Below are 23,472 nucleotides of genomic sequence, written 5' to 3' on the forward strand. Positions count from 1 at the left end.
TCCGTTCGTGATCTCTCTCTCCCTCCCTCGCTAATTCGCCGCCCTTATCCTCCGCCAGACCATCCACCGTGGCCTCCACCGTGTTTCTGACACGACACTGGCTATTTCAGTCCGCAAGGTCCTTTTTCGCGAATCCAATTGCAAGTCATAGAGGATCAACGTTGATCCTCTTTTTCGTTGATCCTGGTTTACAATGGAACAGAATCTACACTTATATTTAGCATCGAACAGATCCTACGTATTTAGCATGTTAAAAGTGTAGGTTCTGTTCCATGGTAATCTTAGGTGTGCTGCTTTACTTCAAATTTAATAATAAATTTACTAATTTATATTATAATTTAAAATTTCCCCTCAATTTTAAATTTTATAATAAATTTACTAATTTATACTATAATATTAAATCTTTCTCTTAAATTTCATAATAAATTTATCAATTTACACTATAATTTTAAATTTCCTCTGAAATTCTATAATAAATTTAATAATTTATATTCCAATTTAAAATTTCCTCTCAATTTTAAATTTTATAATAAATTTACTAATTTACATTTCAATTTTAACCCCTCCTTTTAAATCCTATAATAAATTTACTAATTTATACTCTAATATTAAATCTATTAAGTCTATTAAAGTGGGGGCACTAAAAATTCCCTCTGTCCTAACCTCCAAACTCAGTGCTGCCATCTCTCACACCTTACAGTTGTACCAACTTCTTAAGATAAAAATAACTCAACAGAAAGAACAGTATTTTCATGTATTCCTTATTTTTAAATTATTATTACTCTTCCAGCAATTTTAATCTTTCGGGATGATAATTTCTGATTATTTTCTAACAACTAAAAAATTTCTATAGAAATGTGTTGTTCCTAGATGTTCGACGCGATCTTTCTCTTCGTCCTGCATTTTTAACGTTCTCCAATATTTATACCTTGGTTCGCTGTATCATAATGAATAATATTTTCAAGATTTTATATCTTGGTTCACTGGAAGTATTTCGAAATATGTGGAAGATATTTTTCCAACGTCGTCCGCAGCGAATTAGCAACAACTTCGATGGGGAAAATTCGTATCAGACGTTTTTCCATCGAGGGAACGAACATTCTAAAAATTGCGGACTCTCGTGATATTCTCTGTCAGGTGAACGCGACTCGATTTTCGACCTTCAGCCGGTCGCTCGTCATAAGGAAGCGTAAAATTGAAAATTCCAAGGATGCGGTCACTGATATCCTTAAGGAAAAATGCATCAACTGCGCCATTTTGAATTCCTCCAGTAATAAGTATTCCTCGAATTTTATTCCAGCTACTCTCTCTCTCTTTCTCGAATATTAAAATCTGGAACACATCGCGAAAGGATATACGAATAAATAATAAGAAATATATCTACGGGATCAACAAATACAATTTGACTGTTACTAAATTATAAAATAGAACAGTCCCACTATCTTATTTCTAAAAAACTGAGCACTGAAATTTAAAAAAAGAAAAAGAGTAACTACTTTTCGTTGTAAAAACTAAGTTTTAAACAATTTGGGCAACTTCGCAAAATTTTTAAACTCCATTATTTAATTTCTAAAAAAGTAAACACTAAATTTAAAAAAAAAGGGACAATTTTTCTTTAAGGGGTACACGCTTTCTCGAAGGACTGTTTCATCCAGCATTCATTGTTCCTCATAACTATAATAGATTTTAATAAGAATTTTTATTTTTCTTACCATTTCCCAAGACTATATTTCTAATTGTTCCTTGTTCCTTCCAGTTTCGTCAGATTTCGAAAGCAACAACATCGAAGCAACATCGAAAAGAACGTACAAGACATCCTCCTGATCTTCTCTACCTCGAATCATCGAGTCGGCAAATTCTGTTACACTAATCGAATTCCCATATGATTTTCACTGGACCTTAAAATATCATGCCTCTCCTCGTTCCATACACCATACTGCAGACTCGTGTTCCATTATCCTTGCGTCCCTCTTTACGAATGCATCGACGTGCCTGCACTCGCCTTCTAAATGCGCTCTCTATTTTCTCGCCGTACCAATACGCTCCACGCCTCTCTCTTTCCTCGCCTTTATTCGTTTCCTTTTCCCTCTGTATATTCCTCCTTGCCCTATCTGCATCACTATACCCGGTCTCTGTATGTAAAGCCTGTCGGTGGAACAGTCTACGTTCGCTCCATATATTCGAAATATTGGCCGAGTGCGAAAGTTTTGATGGATTCTTAATGGATCGTGTGATCCTCGCTGTTTGCACGGAACAATAGACTTGCTCGAGTATTATAGCTCTGCTTTCCATTTTCAATCATGCCGACAATTGGTCGTTAACTCCCACAAAAATTGGCAGCCTCGCCAATTAAATTTTGTGCTTGTGCAAAAAGCATGATATCGACAAAACAATCAACTCTCGTTCATACAGTTGTACTAGTTTGTAAATTTTGCTGTACATAAACGCTGAATCCGGGACAATTTTTTATAAATATTACAGAAACACGATCAGATTTGTTTGTAAAACTTTCACCAAAATACTCGCGACAATTTTCCGCTTAAAACGATTCCCAACACGACGCGATTCGATGCATTTTTACGCGTGTAATGCACGATTTAGTGGAACCTCGCTTATCCGAACTCGGATGAGAACACGAATACTCGAACAATAGAAATGCTTGATTAAATCTATAGTAATCTGTACAAGAAATCGCGTTGTATATACGACACAATTAATCTTCAATTTATAATTATTCAACAATTTATAATAATTTGTGAGAGATCAATTTAAAAAGTAATCACGCACAAAGATTCGCAGTTGAATCGCAATGGTTTCTTCGTTTGGTGCCAGTTAAACCGCTGGAAGCGTGTAAAAGGGAGTCAGACCGGTGATTTAACAGTGCCATTTGTTCTCCGCGCAACAAATTACTATACCGCGAATCTCTCTATTAGAGCGACAGCAAAAAGACCTCGTTCTCGCGAAGCACGCGCCGCCATGATCTTCGCAAGGACGACACGAGCGAGAGAAAGAGAGAGAGAGAGAGCTCTCTTCATAACGTTCTTTTTCCTTTTTCCTTTTTTTTTTTTTGCTATTGGATGGCGGTGTTCGTACTTGATTCGCTACACCTGTTGCTCGCGTTCTGGGTTGCAAGAACTATTACTGCGAAAAAGGTAAATGGTAGACACGGGGGAAAAACGAAGGATCGTTCAGCAATAATGTCTTTTAAAACGTGGAAATCAAATTGGCCGAGGCTACGCCTATGCTCTCCTCCGTTTTTTACGAATGTAACTGAATTATCTTGGTCGAGGTTTATTTAGCTAAACGTGTTTGTCCAAATTCGCGCGTTGTTTACGATTTTTTTTTGGAATTGCTTTGATTTACAAAATTCAAGATGTTTTCGTCTAAATCTAATCTTGTTCGCTAGTAAATTATTTGTTTGGAATAATTGTAGATGTAGGTTCGAATATGAAGCATTTTATTTCTAACAATATTAAATTCAATCATTTATGACAGAAAGTTTAATGAAATCTGAGACGTTTTACTAATAAATTCAGCGTCCACGAATGGAATAAAAATCGTGTCTCCTACTCCCTATAAGCTCGCAGACAGTCCCAAAGTATTTACTATGAATTGGAGAAGTAGAATGAATAAAAAATCAACGGTTTACTGAATTTAAGATATTTTAGTCTAAATTAAACTTTGTTCATTAATAAATAATTTGTTTGGAATAATTGAAGGTAGGTTCGAATTTAAAGCATTTTATTTCTAACAATATTAGATTCAATAATTTGTGATAGAGAATTTAATGAAATTCAGGACGACTTATTAATAAATTCAGCGTCCACGAATGGAATAAAAATCGTGTCTCCTACTCCCTATAAGCTCGCAGACAGTCCCAAAGTATTTACTATGAATAGGAGAAGTAGAATGAATAAAAAATCAACGGTTTACTGAATTTAAGATATTTTAGTCTAAATTAAACTTTGTTCATTAATAAATAATTTGTTTGGAATAATTGAAGGTAGGTTCGAATTTAAAGCATTTTATTTCTAACAATATTAGATTCAATAATTTGTGATAGAGAATTTAATGAAATTTAGGACGACTTATTAATAAATTCAGCGTCCACGAATGGAATAAAAATCGTGTCTCCTACTCCCTATAAGCTCGCAGACAGTCCCAAAGTATTTACTATGAATAGGAGAAGTAGAATGAATAAAAAATCAACGGTTTACTGAATTTAAGATGTTCTAGTCTAAATTAAATCTTGTTCATTAATAAATAATTTGTTTGGGATAATTGAAGATGTATGTTTGAATTTGAAGCATTTTATTTCTAACAATATTAAATTCAATAATTTATGACAGAAATTTTATAAAATTTTAGACGTCTTACTACGAATAAATTCAGCGTCAAAGAATGGAATAAAAGTCGTGTCTCCTAGCCTCTATAAGCTCGCAAACAGTCCCAAAGTATTTACTATGAATAGGAGAAGTAGAATGAATAAAAAATCAACGGTTTACTGAATTTAAGATGTTCTAGTCTAAATTAAATCTTGTTCATTAATAAATAATTTGTTTGGGATAATTGAAGATGTATGTTTGAATTTGAAGCATTTTATTTCTAACAATATTAAATTCAATAATTTATGACAGAAATTTTATAAAATTTTAGACGTTTTACTACGAATAAATTCAGCGTCAAAGAATGGAATAAAAGTCGTGTCTCATACTCTCTATAAGCTCGCAGACAGTCCCAAAGTGTTTACTACGAATAGGAAGTACTGTTCTCCATATTCGCTAAATATTTTAATCTCGAGGTATTTATTAAAGTTTATAGGACCTCTTACGTGCTAGATAGCGATTCTAACAATAAAACTTGCGAATCGCAGGAATATCAAATATATTGCGTCTTTGAGACGGCGCCATTTCACTCGATCCACTTTTATTTTCTCTCCACGGCTCTTCTCCTCGTGTTCTTCCAGCTTCTCTCTTCGTTTCACGTGAACCTACAGTCACTAACGAGGATTTAAGTGAATTTCATAATCTCTGGCAGTGCTCGAACTTTTTTTCTTACTTACTCTTTTCTTTCATGTACCGTACCGGGCTTTGCTTCACTTTCCTCTTCGACCTGTGCCCCCATTTTGCTCTTCTGCAACGCGAGAAAGCTGTTTGATCTCTTCATCATGCACTGACAATTATTTAGAATTTCTCTAAACCAGAGTATCATTCGATTAAAGTCTGCCCAATCGAAATTCAATAGTCATTATTTTTTCTGAAAATAATATTTTTAGGATACAGGATACTTTAAATCAGAAATTATTAAATCAGTTATCCAGGAACATTTTAATTTTTGTTTTTGAACAAATAAATATTTTATGACCCTAAATCATAATAGATATGTATAATTATTACACAGCGGATTTATTATTATTATTAGAAGAATTTCAAAATACTGTTATATTATTTTCTACCCATTAAACATCTTAAGAAAGGAAATTTGTATTTATTACTACATTCTAAAAGTTTGACATAAAAATAATTAGAAATAGAAAAGTTATGGCTAGACAGCTGATCTTTAGGCAAAATAAAAAATTTTCCGCGTGCATTGCAACAAACTGCAGTGAAATAGACATTTATTTTCTCTTTTAATATGTTTGATAGGTTGAGAATAATATAAAAGTGTTTCGGAATTCGTCGAATATTTTCAATGTTTTAAATTACACCTACTCATTTTCGACATAAATGCATAAAATCCGCTGTCTACTAATAATTATTATTCGCGGTCAAATAATAATTGTTGAAGAGACTCGCGTTCTCAACAAACTTTAATTTTTTACTGATGTGGAGGGTGATTTTTGTCCGACATTTTTTGAACAAATCGTGGAAATTATATCGCGGTAATACGATCGCGACATTTTAATCGAGAGTCTTTATTAACCGAGTCGAGTTTTCTACGAAATCGAGGAGGTTTCAGCGAGCCCTCGAGTAATGTCGATATTAAGTTTCTCCTCTGCCCCAATCTTCATTAATAGGGTACAAAATTAATTGATCCGCCGAAGGGGTTAAAATTACGCCCGCCAAGAGTGGATCATTTTTGCGAGTGAGCGAGACCGGCCGGCGGCCGTTGCTCTGCCTCAAACCACGGAATCCAAGGCCATTGTCTTCATTACGGGAACTTAATTATAATAGAGTTACTCAGGGCCGTGTTCTTCGAATACTTCGCAGAACTTTGCTACAGTATTTTAAACTCGGACCACACCGGTGTGTTACTGCGATGGAGAAGCCTCGATAAACAGTTCTTCCCCGAAAGTTTTTTCAAAGATGTATTATTTCGGATCTTTCGTTGCTGTGCTGGTTTGTTACTGAAAATTGTAAACTATTGTATAACAATTTTTCATTGTGGAAATGTCTTTTATCAGTATTTTTGACGAACGATTTTGTAAAATAATATATAGTTCGTGTTTATTCATTTTCTTTATTTAAACTTGTATTAAACAATTTCGACCCTTTTCCGGACTTTCAATGAAGAAAATTTTGAACACCCTGTGCATTAACTTGGCAATTCACTGAACGCAATTTATGAAATTGTATGAATAGTAAATTGTTCTGTTCTAGCTACACTGCTTTTTGAATGTTCGAGTTGGTACTACGAATTCCCTAGTGGCGGGTAAACATTCAAATTCAAAACAGAGTTTTCTAATTGATACAATATACATAGAACAACTATAAAATACAGAAAATAATGTAAATAAAATAACTAACATAAATTTATAATGAACAGTAATAGTATATTAAAGTGTCCACACAAGCAGTTGTAGCAAAATAAAATGTTCGTCGTTAGTTTTTATTTAGAACATGTGTTTCATTTTGGAATTTGTTTTGGTGTACAATGGTGGTTTGTGAAGTATTGATTATTTCGAGGCAACGGTCTCATTTTCGAATTAATTACGGGCGTTGGCCAGTTTGATCTCAAGCTAATGCGTTTCCTTGCCGCAGCAGAAACAGATATCCGATTTCCGGTCAGAGGAAACTCTATGCTGGTAATTTACGAGGTCCATAGGTCCCGAGCACACTTTCCCTATAATGCCTGCAAAACGATACAGGTCATTCGCTGATTAACGTAGTCTGTAATGCAGCTTGTAAATGGGGGATTCTTCGACGAGCATCATTCCACTTGGCGGGCTATTCAAATATCGAAGAACATTAATATTGTAATATCTCGTTAATATTGTAATTTATTTTGGTCAAAAATAAACGATATTAGTTACAACTATATTGAAGTGTTCTTTTTTCCCTACACTGTACATGCATAATCGGTAGTAGAATTAGATTGACATCTTCGAAAGTGGTACAACACAAATTCGAACATTTTAAGAACGTCTGGCTTGTTTTCCGTTGTGCTACAGACATTCGTGTCACCTTCGATATCATGTTCTCCTAATACTTTCTCAATTTTCGATATTTTCGACCGTCTGACTTGTCGTTGAGTTGTACTACTGAGATTAGAAAATTTTCGAGTTTCTGACTTGTCGTTGAGTTGTACTACTGAATTTCGAATACCTCCTTCGACCTCATGTTCTCCTAATACAAAGTTCAATTTTCGAGATTTTCGAAAATTTTCGACCGTCTGGCTTGTCGTTGAGTTGTACTACTGAAATTCGTGCCACCTCCTTGCACATGATGTTCTCCTAATACAAAGTTCAATTTTCGAGATTTTCGAAAATTTTCGTAAAATTTCGACCGTCTGGCTTCTCGTTGAGTTGTACTACTGAATTTCGAATACCTCCTTCGACATCATGTTCTCCTAATACAAAGTTCAATTTTCGAGATTTTCGAAAATTTTCGTAAAATTTCGACCGTCTGGCTTGTCGTTGAGTTGTACTACTGAATTTCGAATACCTCCTTCGACATCATGTTCTCCTAATACAAAAGTCGATTTTCGAGATTTTCGAAAATTTTCGCGAATTTTCGGCCGTCTGACTTGTCGTTGACTTGTACTACTGAATTTCGTGCCACCTCCTTCGATATCATGTTCTCCTAATACAAAGTTCAATTTTCGAGATTTTTGAAAATTTTCGCGAATTTTCGGCCGTCTGACTTGTCGTTGACTTTTACTACTGAATTTCGAATACCTCCTTCGACCACATGTTCTCCTAATACAAAAGTCGATTTTCGAGATTTTCGAAAATTTTCGCGAATTTTCGGCCGTCTGACTTGTCGTTGACTTGTACTACTGAATTTCGTGCCACCTCCTTCGATATCATGTTCTCCTAATACAAAGTTCAATTTTCGAGATTTTTGAAATTTTTCGTAAAATTTCAACTGTCTGGCTTGTCGTTGAGTTGTACTACTGAATTTCGAATACCTCCTTCGACCTCATGTTCTCCTAATACAAAAGTCGATTTTCGAGATTTTCGAAAATTTTCGCGAATTTTCGGCCGTCTGACTTGTCGTTGACTTGTACTACTGAATTTCGTCCCACCTCCTTCGATATCATGTTCTCCTAATACAAAGTTCAATTTTCGAGATTTTCGAAAATTTTCGTAAAATTTCGACCGTCTGGCTTCTCGTTGAGTTGTACTACTGAATTTCGAATACCTCCTTCGACATCATGTTCTCCTAATACAAAGTTCAATTTTCGAGATTTTCGAAAATTTTCGTAAAATTTCGACCGTCTGGCTTGTCGTTGAGTTGTACTACTGAATTTCGAATACCTCCTTCGACATCATGTTCTCCTAATACAAAAGTCGATTTTCGAGATTTTCGAAAATTTTCGCGAATTTTCGGCCGTCTGACTTGTCGTTGACTTGTACTACTGAATTTCGTGCCACCTCCTTCGATATCATGTTCTCCTAATACAAAGTTCAATTTTCGAGATTTTTGAAAATTTTCGCGAATTTTCGGCCGTCTGACTTGTCGTTGACTTTTACTACTGAATTTCGAATACCTCCTTCGACCACATGTTCTCCTAATACAAAAGTCGATTTTCGAGATTTTCGAAAATTTTCGCGAATTTTCGGCCGTCTGACTTGTCGTTGACTTGTACTACTGAATTTCGTGCCACCTCCTTCGATATCATGTTCTCCTAATACAAAGTTCAATTTTCGAGATTTTTGAAAATTTTCGCGAATTTTCGGCCGTCTGACTTGTCGTTGACTTTTACTACTGAATTTCGAATACCTCCTTCGACCACATGTTCTCCTAATACAAAAGTCGATTTTCGAGATTTTCGAAAATTTTCGCGAATTTTCGGCCGTCTGACTTGTCGTTGACTTGTACTACTGAATTTCGTGCCACCTCCTTCGATATCATGTTCTCCTAATACAAAGTTCAATTTTCGAGATTTTTGAAATTTTTCGTAAAATTTCAACTGTCTGGCTTGTCGTTGAGTTGTACTACTGAATTTCGAATACCTCCTTCGACCTCATGTTCTCCTAATACAAAAGTCGATTTTCGAGATTTTCGAAAATTTTCGCGAATTTTCGGCCGTCTGACTTGTCGTTGACTTGTACTACTGAATTTCGTCCCACCTCCTTCGATATCATGTTCTCCTAATACAAAGTTCAATTTTCGAGATTTTCGAAAATTTTCGTAAAATTTCGACCGTCTGGCTTCTCGTTGAGTTGTACTACTGAATTTCGAATACCTCCTTCGACATCATGTTCTCCTAATACAAAGTTCAATTTTCGAGATTTTCGAAAATTTTCGTAAAATTTCGACCGTCTGGCTTGTCGTTGAGTTGTACTACTGAATTTCGAATACCTCCTTCGACATCATGTTCTCCTAATACAAAAGTCGATTTTCGAGATTTTCGAAAATTTTCGCGAATTTTCGGCCGTCTGACTTGTCGTTGACTTGTACTACTGAATTTCGTGCCACCTCCTTCGATATCATGTTCTCCTAATACAAAGTTCAATTTTCGAGATTTTTGAAAATTTTCGCGAATTTTCGGCCGTCTGACTTGTCGTTGACTTTTACTACTGAATTTCGAATACCTCCTTCGACCACATGTTCTCCTAATACAAAAGTCGATTTTCGAGATTTTCGAAAATTTTCGCGAATTTTCGGCCGTCTGACTTGTCGTTGACTTGTACTACTGAATTTCGTGCCACCTCCTTCGATATCATGTTCTCCTAATACAAAGTTCAATTTTCGAGATTTTTGAAAATTTTCGCGAATTTTCGGCCGTCTGACTTGTCGTTGACTTTTACTACTGAATTTCGAATACCTCCTTCGACCACATGTTCTCCTAATACAAAAGTCGATTTTCGAGATTTTCGAAAATTTTCGCGAATTTTCGGCCGTCTGACTTGTCGTTGACTTGTACTACTGAATTTCGTGCCACCTCCTTCGATATCATGTTCTCCTAATACAAAGTTCAATTTTCGAGATTTTTGAAATTTTTCGTAAAATTTCAACTGTCTGGCTTGTCGTTGAGTTGTACTACTGAATTTCGAATACCTCCTTCGACCTCATGTTCTCCTAATACAAAAGTCGATTTTCGAGATTTTCGAAAATTTTCGCGAATTTTCGGCCGTCTGACTTGTCGTTGACTTGTACTACTGAATTTCGTCCCACCTCCTTCGATATCATGTTCTCCTAATACAAAGTTCAATTTTCGAGATTTTCGAAAATTTTCGTAAAATTTCGACCGTCTGGCTTCTCGTTGAGTTGTACTACTGAATTTCGAATACCTCCTTCGACATCATGTTCTCCTAATACAAAGTTCAATTTTCGAGATTTTCGAAAATTTTCGTAAAATTTCGACCGTCTGGCTTGTCGTTGAGTTGTACTACTGAATTTCGAATACCTCCTTCGACATCATGTTCTCCTAATACAAAAGTCGATTTTCGAGATTTTCGAAAATTTTCGCGAATTTTCGGCCGTCTGACTTGTCGTTGACTTGTACTACTGAATTTCGTGCCACCTCCTTCGATATCATGTTCTCCTAATACAAAGTTCAATTTTCGAGATTTTTGAAAATTTTCGCGAATTTTCGGCCGTCTGACTTGTCGTTGACTTTTACTACTGAATTTCGAATACCTCCTTCGACCACATGTTCTCCTAATACAAAAGTCGATTTTCGAGATTTTCGAAAATTTTCGCGAATTTTCGGCCGTCTGACTTGTCGTTGACTTGTACTACTGAATTTCGTGCCACCTCCTTCGATATCATGTTCTCCTAATACAAAGTTCAATTTTCGAGATTTTTGAAATTTTTCGTAAAATTTCAACTGTCTGGCTTGTCGTTGAGTTGTACTACTGAATTTCGAATACCTCCTTCGACCTCATGTTCTCCTAATACAAAAGTCGATTTTCGAGATTTTCGAAAATTTTCGCGAATTTTCGGCCGTCTGACTTGTCGTTGACTTGTACTACTGAATTTCGTCCCACCTCCTTCGATATCATGTTCTCCTAATACAAAGTTCAATTTTCGAGATTTTCGAAAATTTTCGTAAAATTTCGACCGTCTGGCTCGTCGTTGAGTTGTACTACTGAATTTCGAATACCTCCTTCGACATCATGTTCTCCTAATACAAAGTTCAATTTTCGAGATTTTCGAAAATTTTCGTAAAATTTCGACCGTCTGGCTTGTCGTTGAGTTGTACTACTGAAATTCGTGCCACCTCCTTGCACATCATGTTCTCCTAATACAAAGTTCAATTTTCGAGATTTTTGAAACTTTTCGTAAAATTTCAACTGTCTGGCTTGTCGTTGAGTTGTACTACTGAATTTCGAATACCTCCTTCGACATCATGTTCTCCTAATACAAAGTTCAATTTTCGAGATTTTCGAAAATTTTCGACCGTCTGGCTTGTCGTTGAGTTGTACTACTGAAATTCGTGCCACCTCCTTGCACATCATGTTCTCCTAATACAAAGTTCAATTTTCGAGATTTTCGAAAATTTTCGTAAAATTTCGACCGTCTGGCTTGTCGTTGAGTTGTACTACTGAATTTCGAATACCTCCTTCGACCTCATGTTCTCCTAATACAAAGTTCAATTTTCGAGATTTTCGAAAATTTTCGTAAAATTTCGACCGTCTGGCTTGTCGTTGAGTTGTACTACTGAAATTCGTGCCACCTCCTTGCACATCATGTTCTCCTAATACAAAGTTCAATTTTCGAGATTTTTGAAACTTTTCGTAAAATTTCAACTGTCTGGCTTGTCGTTGAGTTGTACTACTGAATTTCGAATACCTCCTTCGACATCATGTTCTCCTAATACAAAGTTCAATTTTCGAGATTTTCGAAAATTTTCGACCGTCTGGCTTGTCGTTGAGTTGTACTACTGAAATTCGTGCCACCTCCTTGCACATCATGTTCTCCTAATACAAAGTTCAATTTTCGAGATTTTCGAAAATTTTCGTAAAATTTCGACCGTCTGGCTTGTCGTTGAGTTGTACTACTGAATTTCGAATACCTCCTTCGACCTCGTGTTCTCCTAATACAAAGTTCAATTTTCGAGATTTTCGAAAATTTTCGTAAAATTTCGACCGTCTGGCTTGTCGTTGAGTTGTACTACTGAAATTCGTGCCACCTCCTTGCACATCATGTTCTCCTAATACAAAGTTCAATTTTCGAGATTTTCGAAAATTTTCGTAAAATTTCGACCGTCTGGCTTGTCGTTGAGTTGTACTACTGAAATTCGTGCCACCTCCTTGCACATCATGTTCTCCTAATACAAAGTTCAATTTTCGAGATTTTCGAAAATTTTCGTAAAATTTCGACCGTCTGGCTTGTCGTTGAGTTGTACTACTGAAATTCGTGCCACCTCCTTGCACATCATGCTCTCCTAATACAAACCCAACGATTTCCGAAAATCTCGAAAATTTAATTTGTATTAGGAGAACATGATGTGCAAGGTGGTGGCACGAATTTCAGTAGTACAACTCAACCACAAATCAGCCGGCCGAAACTTATCCCGAAAATTCAGTAGTACAAGTCAACGAGAAGTCGGACGTTCGATAAAACTTGGTGGTTGAATAAATAAATACGCGATTACATTTTTCCACAACATTGTCTTTATTTATTCACTGTAGATTCATACATAAGATGTGTTTCACACATGTACGTAACTTATATTTTAAACATTTATATAACAAGAATGTAGACTTTCTGAGACCGCAACGTTGCTGTTGCGAGAATCCAGAGCGCAAACAAATATTTAGCATTGTCATCGACATCCTCTCGGAGGATATACACAGAAGTAGTGTCTCCCGAAGGTGTTAGTAAGTAGAATAAATGGCTGCGAGGTAGATGATAGGTTGGGAACGGGAGCAGGCTAATGGAAATAAAGTTGCCGATGACAGGATAGTAAAACAGTAATCAACACTGCTCCGATATCGGCGCGGTGTAATTTGTTGACCGGTGTACCGAAAGAGAGAGAGAGAGAGGGAGAGAGAGAGAGAGAAGGATAGGAGGCCAATCGGTCAAATTCCCACGTGTCAGCCGATGGTTGTCTGTCTGCTGCGGAACGGCCAATAACTCGCAGTCCCGTGTGCGAAGAGATTAATGCCCGTTTGCCTGCGCGCGATACGCAATCGCGAATATTTCGCGCTGCCTCCCTTCATTAGAAAAGTGGCTGTGTCCCCGGAACATTCGAATCTGCCGCCGAAATTCCCGTGTGACCCACATTCCCGCGAAAGTAAAGTGTATACGGTCCATCAGTTTGAGTTTTCCGCCAAAAATGGTGCCTTCACGCCCAATGTCGCACGAAGGTCATTGTATAATACGTCATTGAAGAGGACTTCACCCCTACTATTACATCGCGATAAAAAAAATATGTATATAGTTCCATTAAAAAAAAAATTGATGACCTTGATATCTAGAAAAAAAATGACCTTGAAAAAAGTTTCTTCCCAATCATTATGTTGCCCCTTCGTTTAGGTTAATATTGTCCTGTAACGATTTTTTTCTGTTACTAAAACTAAGCGAGATATTCAAGGTTGTCAAGTTATAGCTGCGACACCCCGTATATGTATACAGGGTGGTCCACGTAACTTGCACAGCTATAATAACTTCGAAAGTATGCGTTGCACGAAAAAGTATTTTGTATACAGAAGTTGCATGGTCTGAAGGGATACATTGTGTTGTGTATTTATATTTTTACAGGTGGACGCGTAAAAGACATATGAAGGTCAACTTCATTTTTTTTTAATGGAATGAGGTATTTTTTAATACATCAATCGATGCAGCTGGACATTCGTTATAAAAAAAGTACTATGTATGTCGAAAAGTTAGTAGTTCAGGAGATATTTCAATTTAAATGACTCTAAAATACCATTACTGTCGTGTACTAAGACGTTACATAAGTAAGTAAACACTAACGTCTTAGTACAACAGTAATGGTATTTTAGAGCTATTTAAATTGAAATATCTCCTGAACTACTAACTTCTCGACATACATAGGTTAGTACTTTTTTTATAACGGATGTCCAGCTGCATCGATTGATGTATTAAAGAAAATCTCATTCCATATAAAAAAATGAAGTTGACCTTCATATGTCCTTTACGCGTCCGTCTGTAAAAAGAAATAAATATACTACATAATGTACCCCTCCAGACCATGCAACTTCTGTATACAAAACTTTTTCGAGCAACGCATACTTTAGAAGTTATTATAGGTGTGCAAGTTGCGTGGACCACCCTGTATATGGGAGTAATGGTTGTTATCGAATTCGAGGATGGGCTACAAATTTGATGGATTTTCGTTCCGGAAAAGTAATAAAATGTCGCATCCCTTTTACCAGGAAAACTCTAGTCAGCCGAAGGGTTGACGGTCCCCGACCACAAAATCGAGCGCCCCCCCCCCCCCCCGGGAAGGTAACAACTGGTGAGCCAGGTACAAACATCTTAATCCCCAAAACCTCGAAGAAGTCACGTCCCGATCGTAAAGCAGCACTAACCCGGCGCATCCCTGACAAAACTATTTATCGATCCCCGTTCATACATCCGTTTTTACGAGGGTGGCGAATGTGTACCCTCCCTTCGAGAGGAATAGTAGGAGGACAGAGTGTAGAACCTTTTATCGTTTGTTTCTACTTCAATGAAAATTCATCCGATCAAATCTCGAGCATCCGCAAAGAGGTTCCCTCGGGGAGTAGGGAAGACAGAGCAAACAGCAGAAAGAGAGAGAGAGAGAGAGAGCGGGCATAGACTAAATATATAGACCGAAGACGGTATTACCGTAACCGCGTAGCACTATACTACAAGTAGACGCAATGTAACAATGGGTTTTCTTGTTACGTTTACAGGCTCCCTGGGCACTTCGGTGTTCGACACGGACGTGTACCTCGTCGGCGCCAGCGGGGGCGTTTACGCTCTTCTTGCGGCCCACCTCGCCAACGTCCTCCTCAACTACAACAACATGGAGTTCGGCATCGTTCGGCTAATAGGCATCTTCGTTATCGGTAAGATACCTTCGTTAATTCACCTGATAAATGTAGAATAGCTTAGCTGTAGAATTAGGCGGTCCATCGTCTTGGGACTTACGCATAGTTCCCTTTCTAGGGAAGTAGCACGAATTGGGTATACTCACTCAGAGCAGTGCTTCGATTGAGCCCAACCTTTTTGATACGACGGATGGCCGCTAAAGGCGCTGCGAGGAAAAACAGTAACGTATCTACTATTGGGTAGCAGAGCGGCCAGAGCCCTGAGGCAGTTATATTGGCGGGAATGTATCGAAATAATCATACCGGACAAAAAGACTCCAGGACGTGTCCTACGAGTTACAAAATATACACAAATACACTTGTTATACATTCATTTTTCAGAATCAAATCATATAAATTTTTTAAAATTCTGCGGGGTGCTCAAGGAACCCCATTTCATCTACCCAATAGTAGATACGTTACTGTTTTTCCGCGCAGCGCCTCTAGCGGCCATCCATCGTATCAAAAAGGTTGGGCTCAATCGAAGCACTGACTCAGAGTCGCCAGATTAAGACTTGTCCCCCCACTCTAACTTCCCCTTCCACGACGCTGTTCTCCCACGCTTCCGCCACGACCTGGTCACATGACGCGTTCCGTCTCCGTTGTACTCAGTGTCGCCAGATGAGGTAGAAACCGGCTTCATTTTCTCTCCTCCTTTTCCCCTTCCAGTATCCCATTCCAGCACCATGCGCACACTCCAACGTCCCCCACTAAGACCGTAGACCATGGTGCCCGTACCGTGGACTGGTCTGGTCATCAGAGAGGGGGTACATCACCTCACCGTGATTCCCCTGATCTGACGACTCCCGGTGTATTTTAGTCTTAGATAGTTTTAGATCTACCTTTATCCTAGGGAATTTTGCTTTACCCAAGCTGAACGCTATGAGTCCTCAATCACGAGCCATGGTTACACCTAGATGGTTACTAGTTGGCCTAGTCTCTCCAGCCTCTAAACAACTCTAGCTGAAATAAGCTCCTAATGCTAGCTCATTATTTAGGTCCCCTAAAACTTGAAATTGCACGAATTGGATAAAAATGATGGGCAATTCTAACCTTCGGTAGCCTTAGATAGCCTTGGGTAGGGAGTCTTGCCATTTCGTAAGCTACCTACCTAGCTCCTCAATGTCTTAGAGGTACACCCAGGTCCCCTAGAACATGAAGTAGCACGAATTGGGTAAAAATTATGGTCAATTCTAGCCTTAGGTAGCCCCCTGCAATCTCCTAACAATCTGTTCCCTTTGCAGCGAGCGCGGACGTGGGGTTCGCCATCTACGACAGGTACGCAGCCGAGCAGATGGGTCCGCCTGTCTCGTACGTGGCACACCTGACCGGCGCGCTGGCAGGCCTGACGATCGGTTTGCTCGTGCTGAAGAACTTCGAGCAACGGTTGCACGAGCAGCTTCTCTGGTGGGTGGCGTTAGGGGTGTACGCGGCGTGCACGATCTTCGCGATCATGTACAACCTGATGCACCCGGACTACCCATGACGTGAGGTCAGCTTCGCGTACGGCCAGCCTAGAAGAACGTAACGCGAAGCTGAACGACGGCGGCCAGGGAACGTCGAAGAAGCCAACAACGATCCTCTCTCGAGGATCCTCCTCCGGAACGGAGGAGGGAGCCTGCGAGCAGCAGAGGAGGAGAGCCCCTTCGGAAAAACGCGTCGTTTTCCCGCCGCGGAGGACGAGGGGACCGATCGAATATGAATGAAGAGGAACCGGACGGGAATATTCAGTCTTCAGGGGTGGAGGAGGAGGAGGAGAGGGGATAAATCGAGCGGGAAAAATCCCGCCGAGTGGCCGGCGACCTCGGACAAACAAGAAGACCTCTAATGGCCGACCGATCGGAATATGGAAATCCGAGGAAGAGGAGGAGGAGGAGGGAGAAGGTGGTCTCGGGAGCTTGAAGGAGCACCGTTCGATTGCAAAAAACCATCAGGCAAAGGGAAACGATGGTCAGGACAGCCGATAAGAAGAAAACGAGGATCGATCTCGCCGATTTCTCACGGCACCCTCTCTCGATCCTCATAGAAAAAAGACACCGGATCTCGAAGAACGCCGTTAATTGAAACCCTGAAGGAGTCCTCTGTCGCGAGCAACCTTCCCGCCGCGAGAAAACCAAAGATTCGAGATACACCTCCCCGAGGGAGACGAGACGAACAACACGGAGGCTGCGAGAAACCAAAGATGTCGAGTCACCCTTTCTGATTTTTTTGGGGGGAGGACCTGGTCGAGGAAGGACGCGGACGAAGAGGACGCGCTGTGAAACCAGCGTAAGAGTTCCTGAAGAAGCGAAGAGGAAAATCGTCTCAGCGGTTCATTCTTCGATGAGAGTTCTCGATGATCGTTGAGAGATCGCTGGACACCTGGAGGCGATCGAGAGGCGATGATCGGAGAATGGTCCCAGCTGTTCCAAGGTCGTCGTGGCCGTCTTCCTCGGCGGCTCGGGCGATCGGTCTAACCTGTATACCAGAGTAAACTGTAAATAGTTCTGTACATAGATGATGATGGCGATCGCGGGCCTGCGTGTGCTTGTGTGCGTGTGCGTGTGTGAAGGACGAATGGAGAACGGGGCTGGGAATGATTAGATGATGATGAATGAAGTCACGCGATCTAGTCCGATGATCGCAAGGTCGTAAAGATGGGGACGACGCTTTGGGTATTTTGCGCGGGATCCTCTTCTGGGTATGAAGATACTATGAAGACGCGAAGAGGGACTTGGGGGGCTGTGATTTTGAGTCTAGCTCGGGGTTAGTGGTAGGTCTTTGTTCCGTGTGTTCGTTGAAGACGTGGGATTTTGAAACTGGAGGTACGCTTAGTCAACGTTTCGTTTAGTTTAAACAATATCCTGAAAATTTCTCTTGTTTCTCATCTACGTAACTTGGATATGTTCTGTCGAAATCACAGTCTCGCGCAGAGACACGCTATCGCGTTAGTGACCACACATGCTAGAGTTAGACACCTTCGAAGCTCCTCCCACAGAATAGTACTACGATAAAACTAGCGTGCTTGTACAAAGTAATCTTGCACAAGTGCCTAACTTACAGATTAAAACTAACGGAAACGGAAGAAATCTAGTTTCACTGTGTCGCTGAATAATAATAATAATGATAGATGTACTGTTCAGCTGTACACGTTTCTCCCTCGAGCACCGTTCGGTCGATCGTTGCATTAATGTTCTTGCGATTTTTGCAATTGAGCGAAGAAGAAGAAATTGATCTGTCACTCGACTTGTAATATACATAAACTATTTTTATTAAATTAATCCATATATTTCTATAACGAAAACTATTCTATAATTAGAAGGCAAAGATTAACTGTTAGGTCGGATTGATTCGAACGGTGCACGAGTATTGTGAGCGAGCAAAAAATTCCCACCAATTTTAAGCATTCTCGAATCGAAGGGGCAGCTTCTATACGTCCACTAGACCAAGCACTGGCAATAAATGCTCTTCTGGAGCTCCCAGATTGCCCCTAGGAGCCATTATTAAATTCAAATACAATTAGAGAAAGAAAAATCTCCACTGTAAACCTAGTTATTTTGCTGTTTCTTTTGGTGGACCGCCCTGAGTGGGCGTGGCTTAATTGCTCCTGGCTCTAGCAGGACCAGAGCGATGTCCCAGAGAGCAATTCGCCACCGAAGAGCAAGAAGACTCTCTATCTTCACTAGAAACACATTTGTCTTGTTTTCTCTCTGTATGGACCGCCGCAAGTGGGCGTGGCTTCGTTGCTACAAGTTCTAATGGAGCCAGAATGTTGCCTCAGAGGGCAATCTATCCTCCCACGAGTAAACTAGAAGGAGAAATTCTCGAACTTCACAGAAAAGCCTATGTATCTTGCTCTTTCCTTGATTGGACCGCCTCGAATGGGCGTGGCTCCGTTCATTCCGGCCCCCACGGGCCTAGAGTGGTGCCCCAGGTGGCAATCTGCGCTCCTGCTTGACCTAGGTTCTTTAAACGAACGTTTTAAACGTTCGAACAGTGAAATAATGCAAAAAATTGGTGCGATCTTAATGAAACATTGAAATACAAGCCCAAAGAGGATCCCCGCGCAGTCCGCAACAGCGTCTAAAGAATTCGCGGAGCCCCGTTCGCAAGTTTCGCGCGAGTCCAAGTCGGTGTGTGTTTGTAAAAGTCGGTTTCAGAGCGCCATTTTCGTTTGTCCCGCGTGTGTCGTTTAACTTATTCGCGTGTTGCCGTCGGAGCAACGTCGCCGCGCAGAGCTCATTCTATTTATTGATATAGTTTTTTCTCCGGTTCGGGGCGTCGGACCGACGCGACGCGACGCCGATTTTTCGTCGATCTCCTCGAGTCCGCTCGGCAAATTCCGTCTTCTTTCTCTTCTTGTCCCTCTTCCCCCCCCGAGAAGCGGAGCCAATTTATCCCGGGCGCCTCGTGTCGTACAAATGTAATCGGCGAGAAGTCGATTCGCCACCCGATCCAAGGATTACCTTTTATAGTATTTTTATCGGTCGATCTACCGTTCGTGGACGAGACGCGTCCTCCGCTCGATCGACCGATCCTCCAACCCGTGGAATCCCAGCGTCCCCGCTGTCATTTTGATCCTTTCTCGTCGCCCAAAAATGTTCTAGACAAACCGAGTAAATCCAGATTTTGCAATTTACAGAAACAATTGTTTTCTACAAATATGTATATTCGTAATTTATTTTGCTGGAACTGCTTGCATGGTTAAAATGGCGGAAGGGACGCTTCGGTTCCAGGGGAATTCCACTGCCGGTAAAGGGCCAGAGGAGCTATCCTCCAATCCATGGAATCCCAGCGTCCCCGCTGCCATTTTAATTCTTTCTCGTCGCCTAAAAATTTTCTAGATAATTTACAGTATAAAGAAACAATTGCAGTCTAGAAATATGTATATTCGTAATTTATTTTGCTGGAACTGCTTACAAAGTTAAAATGGCGGAAGGGGCGCTCCGGTTCCAGGGGAATTCCACTGCCGGTAAAGGGCCAGAGGAGCTACAACAAGCTCTTCGGGGTCCGATTACTCCCTCTGTTCCCCCTCGAGGAAGAAGAAGTTCGGTACCAAAGAGTCGAAGGCGAAATAAGCGAGCGAGTTCAAACCGAGAGTGATTAACGATGCTAGTCAATTAGTAGCGGCAAGGGGCAGCTAAAACACTAAGACATTGCCGAGGAGGAGCAGTTTTCCTTCTTCCGTTGATTACACGAAGGATAATGTCGCTTTCGTGTTCGAACGAACACAAAATGAAAGGCCGAAAGTCGCGATTTTTCGAGCGCATCTTTTCTCTTCAGCTTCTCTTTTTTTTTCTCCTTCCGCATCGAACGCTCGCAAAATGCTATTCCAAGGCGACTTCCGACTACTTTACGGTTGTGAGGCATTTTTTAACATCCTTCACCGCGAGTATGGCTGCGAAGAACTACTTCGAGTTTTGCGGAATTGCTTCTTCGTGAACGGGAAAATAGATAAATAATTTTTGAAGCACAGTGAGTGCTGTATTCTCCATTTTGTTAACTGTAGCAGTATTCGTGTTGGTTTTGATGGCGATTTCACGACAGTATTCTCTACCAATATGGCCGCCGAGTTTCTATCTAAAGTACAATAACAATACTTATTTTAAAACAGAATTGACATATACCTTTTACTACAAATTTATCCTAATTTGCAGAAAAAGGAAAACACTATTTTTGTTAGTCTTCACGATGATTCAACGTTAGTATTCTTTGCCAATATGGCCGGCAAGTGTCTACAGTAAAATGTCTGCATAATTGTTTTAAAATCGAAACTACACGAACCCTTCGCTACAACTTTGTCCTAATTTGCATAAAAAAGGGAAACACTATTTTTGTTAGTCTTCACGATGATTCAACGTTAGTATTCTTTTCCAATATGGCCGGCAAGTGTCTACAGTAAAATGTCAGCATAATTGTTTTAACAATAAGATCGAAACTTCACGAACCCTTTGCTACAACTTTGTCCGAATTAGTAAAGAAATTGGAAGAAGAATTGAAATCGATCGCTAAAAATCAAAGTAGTTCGAGGATTGTAAAGAGACCACGACTCTCACTTTACGGTACAGTAAACTAAAACGAGGAGGCAACGCTGAAAACTTTCGAGAACCCAGTTTTTGTATCGATTCGTTAGCAAACGTAATTAGTATTTATTCAACGCGTATACTTTTCCACAAGATGGCGTCTTCGAGCGAGACCAAAATGTTCATTAGAATCAAACATCGAATATATATATTTATTTCCGCCAGTACAATCATATTCGATAAATTTAGGAGAAGAACGTGCGAGTCAAAGAGGAAATTATTTTTCGCGAGCGGTTAGACTGCCGATAAACAATTGATAAACAATCAACTATGGAATATTGATTGCAGCGTTTACTTATTTATCGAAATCCTGCGTTCGTCGTTACCATAAGCAGATTGTAAGCAGCGTCGACGAGTGTTTCTCATCCTGATCGCCCATTAAATTATTTTTCTAAGTTAAAACATCGTCTTGTCGTCCTTTCTTGCTATCGCTGCTCAAATCGTCACACGATTATGATAATTTAATTGCGAAATTCGCAGACCCAAATGGCGGATGCTTATGCTAATAATCAGAGGTTCTGTGTGTAAAAACAAAAAACTAAAAACGCATAAAATTCGCTGTTTGGTATTCTGCTAGTATTATTATGCTAACTTTTAACTCCTGTTTCTGGGCATTGTTTATTAACTTTTAGATACGAGTATGAGTGGGGAGAATTTCGGCAGAGGTTTCAGACTTACATTTTTAAATTAGTCATGGAGGCCAGTCGCTTTGTTTTAGATAAATTTTAGTGAAATTCACTGGTCGATGGTCAACGAAAACCGCCGACGATATACAAATTGTAAAATTGTAAAATTTCGAACAAATGTTATGAACCTCGGAATCCGACAAAAATTAATTTATTGCATTAACGGCTCGTTTAACAATTTTGTGTTCCATTACTCTGAATTAACAGTAAGATAAAGTTGTTCTTTTCTTGAAGAAGTATTCTTGACAATTATTTTTGCAATATGTTTCTGGTCATATCATCATAAAACTTTCGAGATTATAAATAATTGAAATTGTTATCTAACCACGGTGGTTTTCGCATCATCGAGCAGGTTCCTCGCGAGTGCGAATCAACCGTAAGGTAGTCACGTTTTTTTAATTAGGGGGAAGCCGAACTGCTGATCGAGATCGAGCATCGTTCGCACGTTTATTTATTTATTTATACTATATTTACGGTCAGTCGTAATCCGTTCACAAGCCAAAGAGGCGGAGCTAGTAAAACGAGAGAAACAAAACGAACAGGGAAACAAACGCCGGGAAGAAAAAAAGATTCAACAGTTTCCCCTCGCGCGACTAATGATATTATCGTCGCTGTAGCTGTTACTTATTGTTGTCCACTTATGTAATAAATTATTCTAATCGTCGTCGCACCGTTCGCCGGCGTACACATATCTTCTTTATTCGAAATCGACGTATACTTTTTTCCGATCTGTTTGTTTCCGGCTATGAGCCACGATCCGTTTAGGATGATGATGATGATGATGGATGATGATGAGGACGATGGATCTTTTGTAAATTGTATAAAAATCGTAGCAAAAGTTGTAAAAGGAACGCGAGGAATGTGCGGAAAATAAAATTTTTGTGAAGAACCGACTGCTTTCTCTCTTCCCCCTGCAAAAATAATTTTAAACAATATTAACTGAAATATTTTTGCTTGAAACTGTTAAAAACAATTTGTTCGAAAATTATGTTGCGGCCATTTTTTCTCTTCCCCTTCGAAATTGTATGAAAATATATGATGCTAAATACTCTCAGAAATAGTTAGTTACAGTCACATTTATTTCATTCTCTTTTTATTCGCATTTTCGTTGAATTTGTTCCGAACTTCTTCCGAACGTCCTGAACGTCTTGGGTTAGAAAACGGTATGTCTTTAAGACGTCTGTTTGACATCTAGAAGACGTTCATGAGACGTTCGTGAGAGAAGTCCATAAATGTCGATTAAATTAAAAGAAGGTAAGAGTAAAAATAGATTTCGACAAAAACGAGTTTAAAGTTATACCTAGCTTTA

The 23,472-nt window shown here is 39.5% G+C and overlaps 1 protein-coding gene across 3 annotated transcripts in view; it reads left to right on the plus strand.

The window, feature by feature from the left end:
* Positions 1-22,483, plus strand: part of Stet (stem cell tumor) — a 578,556-nt gene extending 556,073 nt beyond the window's left edge. For all 3 annotated transcript variants that reach the window (XM_076444038.1, XM_076444039.1, XM_076444037.1), the window contains 2 exons: positions 15,239-15,394; positions 16,660-22,483. In XM_076444038.1, the coding sequence (XP_076300153.1) occupies positions 15,239-15,394; positions 16,660-16,901 (398 nt within the window). In that variant the 3' untranslated portion in view covers positions 16,902-22,483. The remainder of the gene's footprint in view (positions 1-15,238; positions 15,395-16,659) is intronic.
* Positions 22,484-23,472: the final 989 nt, after the last annotated feature.

This window comes from Lasioglossum baleicum, chromosome 20 (genome assembly GCF_051020765.1).
Source record: "Lasioglossum baleicum chromosome 20, iyLasBale1, whole genome shotgun sequence".
Lineage (NCBI taxonomy): Eukaryota > Metazoa > Arthropoda > Insecta > Hymenoptera > Halictidae > Lasioglossum > Lasioglossum baleicum.